Source organism: Phragmites australis, chromosome 4 (genome assembly GCF_958298935.1).
Source record: "Phragmites australis chromosome 4, lpPhrAust1.1, whole genome shotgun sequence".
NCBI classification, from domain to species: Eukaryota; Viridiplantae; Streptophyta; class Magnoliopsida; order Poales; family Poaceae; genus Phragmites; species Phragmites australis.
In genome coordinates, this window is record NC_084924.1 from 27,519,593 (window position 1) to 27,526,840 (window position 7,248).

Consider the following 7,248-nt stretch of genomic DNA (forward strand, 5'->3'; position numbering starts at 1 on the left):
GATTATGACCAGAGAAGAACACTGTAAAAATGATAGGTAGAACGAGATTACTAAACCTATACTTTTAGCGTAAAGCACTAAATACCTGAAAAGTTCCTAATATATCTTTGACATATTTCCTTGAAAAAGAAATAATAGTTCGGCAGCATATAATGATATATTTTCTTTTATCTCAAATATAAGTTTATTAAGATATCGATATCATCTTTAATATTACACTTTGACTAATACTATCTATAAAAATATATTATTTTAAATAAAAAGAACTATGTATTATAAAAGTATTTTTTTAGATAAACCTAGTAACATCAGCCTTATGTTAACTGTCTATATTTTTTAGCTATTGATTGGCAAAGTTAAAAAGATTTGATTTAAGATAAATCTAAATAGAGTTATATTTTGGATCGGAGGTAAAAAAAAATTCTGAATAAGATGCCTATCTGTATTTTGACAAATTTTTAAAGAGAGATTCGGTAACGGATAATCCTGTCTCGGGTAACCAAGAATTAGTTTGACAGCTCGATCCTGAGCACCCTTCCTTCCTGGCGCGCACGTCGAGGCGCTTCTGCCCTCCCGTAACGGCTTTAACTAATTCCTCCTCTTCGCCTCCAGCTAACCTGACTTCCCACCCTCGCCTCTCGAATCCACCCCCGAATTCCCAAATCCCCTCCTCGTCCTCCAGCCCGATCGTATTCGCGGCCACCCACTCCGCCTCCGCCCCCTTCTCCAGAATAAGTAGCGGCGGTTTCTTTGACCCAGGTTTTTGCGGTTCTTGGGGGAATTCGATCCAATTTGGCCAATGCCGCGTTAGGCGAATAGAGCATCGATATTCGCTGTCATTTTCCGAGGAATTTGGTTTCTTGGGCGGGGGATCGGGTTGCGGCTGGGAAAAATAATTATTTGATCGGATTGGCCGAAGTTCTTGGTTGATCCGTTAGAAAGGTCCGCGCTTTATGCTCTAGAATCCTTTTTTTTTTTTTGCATTCTTTCCTCGCCTCAGATCCGTCTCCGCGAGGGATTTGGTGACCTGACTTCCGATGGAGGTGCACGCGGAGGTTGATGGGTCAGGCGTGCCCCTGGCCGTGCTCCTGAAGCGGGAGCTGTGCAACCAAAAGGTGGAGAAGCCGGACATCCTGTTCGGGGAGGCCTGCAAGAGCAAGAAAGGGGAGGACTTCACGCTCCTCATGGCCAAGTGCCACCGCAGTCCAGGCGAGGGCGAAGGCAACGGCGGCGAGAATGCAGACGACGACGACGCCATCTCGGTGTTTGCGGTAGTGATTCACCGGCTGTGTTCTTATTTTTGTCTTGTGTTCAACGCATTAATTTGGAATTTTGGTCCCATGTACAGTTTGCCGCATAATCGTTGCGGTAATTGGCCATGTGGATGGACTAAAAGTCTTGTAGGAATCTCAGTTGGCATAGCACCTAACTAGGGCTCGCATTGATGCTTCTGAGGCCTGGATTTTGTGGTCATTTTGTCATTTACAGCTAAGAATGTGTTAATGTAAAAGCACCATTTCTCAACCCTGTCTAATTTTCTTTTCCTTTTGAGGAAACACCTTTGCTTTCGTTAAAATTTGGTGTTTTCCATTATGAAACTTTGTGCTTACTGTGGCGTCTTAGTTTGCTGCTTGTCTTTTGCATGGAGTAGCGTGATTGACAGGCCTGATTTTCAGGCGTGTTTGCATCAAGGCACATGGGGACATATGTCAGCTAATATTTTACTGGCCTTAATTGTCTTAATTCTATCATTTCGGTGGTCAGAAGACCACTGGTTTAGGAATATACACGTGGAGTCTTATTGTTTTAGATCTTACAGCCTTCCAGCAGTTGGCAATATGAGTTGGGTCCTAGAAATTTTTATGTATCAACTCAACATGCTCTTTCAACACAAAATACAGCAGTGTAGATGGCAAAAGTCAACTGATAATGGAATATTCTTGTGATAATACAGTTCTAAATTATGAGTCAATATTATTTTGTTTTCCATGTTAAAATTTTCCTTATACCAACTACAGTGGCTGCTAATCTCACTCGAACTATTCATTCTGGTTGCTTGCCTTCAGATTTTTGATGGCCACAGTGGATCTGCAGCTGCCATATACACCCGGGAGAATCTCTTAAACAATGCATTGGCTGCTATTCCTCCAAATCTTACAAGTGAGGAGTGGACAGCTGCATTGCCAAGGGCACTAGTTGCAGGTTTTGTAAAGACAGATAAAGACTTCCAAACAAAAGGTACTGTTCTTTCACTGATCTGAGAAGCTCTAGTAAGGTGATTTATGTAAACATAATCTATAATCGAGATCCTTGTGCCTTTTTTTCACTTATTCTTATATCCCCCTTATTTGGATAAATGGGATGTCAGCTATGCATGTTTGTTTACCAAAAATCATACCAAACTGACTGTTACAATGTTTTCAGCGGCACGTTCAGGGACCACTGTGACTTTTGTTATAATAGATGGATGGGTTGTCACTGTAGCATCAGTTGGTGATTCACGCTGTATTCTAGAATCTGCTGAAGGTTCAGTATATTTTTTGTCAGCTGACCATCGCCTGGATGCTAATGAGGAGGAGTATGTTTATACGTCCATGCTTGGTTTTATGCCTACAATATCCTCACATTTACGATTAACCTAAGGTCCATTATTGCAGGGTGGAGCGTGTTACAGCAAGTGGCGGTGAAGTTGGAAGAATAAATATTGCTGGGGGTGCTGGGGTATGTTGCTTTTCTTTATGTATGCTTGTCAGTTACCAAGTTGGTCATTTAGTTCATCCCCCCATCCCGAGTATACTGTATTCGCATGAATGAACAGATGCTAATTTCAAGGAAAATTTTGATACTTTTTCCCTCTGCAATCATTATTCAGATTGGTCCACTCAGATGCTGGCCAGGCGGATTGTGTCTATCAAGGTCAATTGGCGACATCGACGTTGGGGAATTTATAGTTCCTGTCCCACATGTGAAGCAAGTAAAGGTGGGCAATCCATATGAACTTTTTATATCAATGAAGTGGTGCAGAAGATTCTGTCATGTAATTAGATAGTATCTGACACCAATCATAGTGCAACTGTATTTTCAGCTTAAGGCAGCTGATCCAATAAATATATAATCTAATAAAGTAGATCTGAAGTTTGATGCATAAAATTATTGCAGTTGTCCAATGCCGGAGGGCGTCTTGTCATTGCTAGCGATGGTGTCTGGGATGCACTTCGCTTTCAAGAAGCTCTGAACTACACCAGGGGGCTGCCAGCTGAAGCTGCTGCTAATCGAATTGTTAAGGTACCGATATCTGTTCCCAGCTGTATCCCACATCGATAGTGCATGTCTTATGATTTTATCTATGCTCAAGAGTCATGGTTTTGTTATGTAGGAAGCTGTGACTTCAAAGGGACTACGAGATGATACTACATGCATAGTAGTTGACATACTACCTCCAGAAAAGTTAAGCCCTCCATTAAAGAGGCATGGGAAAGGAGTCATCAAAGCTTTGTTCCGTCGGAGGCCCTCTGATGAGATGTCTGAAGATCAGATGGACAGAGGATGTTTAGAACCTGATGTTGTGGAGGAAATATATGAGGAGGGATCTGCAATGCTTGCTCAAAGGTCAGCATTTCTTTTTGTGCGCTGGATACATTGGATACTTAGTAATTAAAGGATATGAGCATGCATCAGTGTACACGCATCTGAATTCGAGTATGGGGCAATAGATGCATTTATCTCCATTAAGATTTGAACAGTGACTATACATATGCATGTGAAATTCAGCCTAAACCCTTTTAATTGGTCCACAGGTTGAATATAAATTATCCATCAGGAAATATGTTCAAGCTGCATGATTGTGCAGTCTGTCAATTGGAGATGAAACCTGGTGAGGGCATCTCTGTTCATGGTAACATGCCCAAACATTCAAGAGTTGACCCCTGGGGTGGTCCTTTCCTCTGTTCCTCCTGTCAAGTGAAAAAGGAGGCCATGGAAGGGAAGCTGCATTCAAGAAGTATGGGTGTATTTACCCAGAAGTTATAACTTTTATTTTACACCAGACAATAAATGTGCTGAGTCCTGATTTACTCTTTGTTTCCAGATTCTCAATCCGCTGTCCAACCTGTGCCTAAGTAGTCTTTGCCAAAGGCTTTCTATACATTTGTTAATACACACTAACTCTCACTAACAACAGCTCTAGCAAATAAAGTAGACTCATCAATGTCATCTTATTCATCATTAGACAGATTAGGAATTTTCACTACTACATTCCTGTCAAAACTGGAAGATCAATATGGTCGTCGGTACAAATGAGATGATAGAGATTTATGGTGTCATTTATATGAAGCACCACAATTACTCTCTAGAAGGTTCAAGTCTGACATCAGGCTATGCGTATCAAGTTTATCTATTTGGAGAGACCACAACTGACCTCTTGGTTCAAATGAACCGGTAGGCAGTAGCCTTAAGGTGTGCTGTTTTCTGCCACTGATCATCAAGTCTCCATGACTTGGTCCATTTGTGAACACCAGTCATTCAACACCCTGTACTTTGAATGTAGTTTCTTCTCTGGTCACGCTGTGTGATGAGTGATCATAAAGATTATGCTTTTCCCAGTCTCACATAGTCACATGTGATTCTTTCTCTCATGTTCATTCTCTTACCCATTTCCTTTCCTTTTTATTCTCTGCCATGTGTGTAGTCATGAGACCCATCACGTCCACTAACAATTTTTTTATTTGCACCACAATTCTTCAGTTGTACCATTGTACTCACAATTTCGAACAAGTACTTTTTTTCTGGAAGTATTGCTTCCTAATGTACTTGAAATGTTGTTATTGAATTTTAATATAATTCTAAGATTTCTGATAGTAGTTTGGTACTTGTCAGTCTTTTCTTTAAAAAGAAAAGAGGAAACTTCCCAAATTCCTTCTATACAGTTTAACTAAGTAATTGTAACCTGTAAGAAAATTTACTTCTGTGAAGAGTAGGCATGCTCCCAAAATTGGAAAGAAAGAATGAAGCACATGTGAATTCAGTAGGCGGTGAGAATCATCCTAAAGCATAAACACAGTGGAGCTTAAGTTCTATCTTCCTCTTGCATATCAAGTTGAAGCTATGGTATAAAAGGTAAAAGATAGTACTTTGCAAGCTAGCTACTATTTCTCTACTGCAAGGATGAGTTCATTGAATTACCAGGCAGTAATTTTGATGCCTAGGCCTTTTTTGTCCAAGCAACAAGATTTGATCAATATCGGTGTCATCTGTGTAGCCATTCCTATCCTTGTCACCCTGATGAGGAGCCCATGTACTATTCCACCATGAGCTGAACCCGGTTTATCGGCCTCAAATGGCCTCACGGCAGTTATACTTATGTGACCATCCTTGTTGGTGCTGAGCTTCTTTGAGTTACTCTGTGAATTCGTCAAATGTCATGCCATCAGAACGATAGACTAGTGCTTTGCAGTGCATTGGTGGTGTCTTTAGAGTTTTATTTAGTTTAGATTGATGCTTGAAACGGTTCCTGCTTTTATACGGGTTTAGCTCATGTGTCAAGTGAAAGGAATGTTCTATTATTGTTTATTTTATAGTAATATATTTTTGTTTATCTTGAGAAAATGCTTCCTCAAATTTATTGGATATAGATGTGTTACTTTAGGATCATATCCTTCAAATACCTGTGAATACATATTGATGGATCACGACTTTGTTTCTTGTCTGGAGGAACCTGAAAGTTTTATTTGATTCTTGTGCTTACAGCAAGCTTCACATGTGTTATTATCTGAGTATGACTTCATTACATGACTTTATCTAGGGTGTTAATTATCACATAAAGAAAGGAAACATTTTATATTACATATTATTTGTACTTTTTTTGCTGTATACATTTAGTTTTTTTTTTTCTTTTTGGAAATGTTATCACACTAGAATGAGAAAATTGTGTGTGATGGTGAAGGGGTAAGGATGCAATAATTACTCGGCACTATGTCAATGGTCTATCTTTGATATTTGTCCTAAAAAATTGTTGGCGCGGGATTTGGCAACCCTGTGCAACACGAATCCGTCCGGGGATAACTATCGCTTTTTGCAGTGACACACGACTTGTTTATGAGCAAACAAGCAAATAATTTCAATCGGCAACCTTGAGGATTGCTATTCGGACAATTTACAAGCAATTTGACAAAGAACTACCATCTAAATCGTGGGGATTCAATGTAGCAGCGAAGAACTACCCTAAAACTACCTTAAAGTGCAGGAAAGTAAGGTAGAACGAAAGTAGATGAAATTATTGCAATTGACTGAATTGTTACAATATTCCTCCACTCCTTCAACTATTTATAGAGGGCTTGAACTTTGCCTTATAGAAATAGGACTCTCTACCCTAAAATCCACACAAACACACCCTGTTCGGCCAAAAACACGAAAAGAATCCAAACAGATCTATGAATCCAATTCGACTCGGACTGAATGTCGGATGGTCCAGCGAGGACAAATTTCTAAGCGCCAGAACATCCGGTGAGTTCAACTCGGTTAGACCTTGAATTCTTTCCTAATATACACCAGATAGTCCAGCGCTGAACGCTGAAAATGAACTCACCAAGTATTTACCGGACTAATATTTCTAAAGAGCAAACTCTCTGCAAGGAAACCCACTTGTTCACACCGGATAGTCCAGTGTTTGTGAATGAACTCACCGGAGTATTCGCCGGACTAAATTTTTTAAGAACAAATTCTACTACAAGATTTAAAATATATGCACCAGATGATCCGACGTTGACACCGAAACCCTCGTCGGAGTAATTCTTGTAAAGAGCAATTTTTTTCTCAAGAAATAAATCAGTCTTAACTCATCGGATGGTCCGTCATTCAGCCAAGTGTATCACTGGAGCAATTTTTTTAGAGAGCATGTCACCTTGCAAGAAAAAAATCCTTGCGTTCACCGAATGGTCCGGCAACCATAAGACACCCTGCCGGACTATTTTTTCCAGAAAGTATGTTTTCGGCAAGAATCAATCCTATAAGCACCAGATAGTTCAATGACTACATGGCTCCTTCGCCGAACTATCCGGCATTAAAAAAAAAAAGGATCGTGTCATATTTTGCTATCAATAAAAACGAGGAAAATTAAATGAGAAGGGTGCATCCATCTTTTCAAAACCAGTATTCGGCATATTTCTATGTATGATTATGACATAAAAGTACTGCAAAGATTTTATTTCATTTGGATTCACTACTACAGAACGGGTCATATGTAGCGCTCCA

At 39.9% G+C, this 7,248-nt stretch overlaps 1 protein-coding gene across 1 annotated transcript; it reads left to right on the forward strand.

Annotated features, from left to right (window-relative positions):
- Positions 1 to 506: 506 nt before the first annotated feature.
- Positions 507 to 4,867, forward strand: LOC133915983 (probable protein phosphatase 2C 12). Its single transcript, XM_062359438.1, has 9 exons — positions 507 to 1,271; positions 2,067 to 2,238; positions 2,425 to 2,578; positions 2,658 to 2,721; positions 2,873 to 2,980; positions 3,160 to 3,285; positions 3,377 to 3,609; positions 3,798 to 4,000; positions 4,088 to 4,867. The coding sequence occupies exons 1-9, from the start codon at positions 1,038 to 1,040 to the stop codon at positions 4,120 to 4,122; spliced, it is 1,329 nt and encodes a 442-aa protein (XP_062215422.1). The 5' UTR covers positions 507 to 1,037; the 3' UTR covers positions 4,123 to 4,867.
- Positions 4,868 to 7,248: the final 2,381 nt, after the last annotated feature.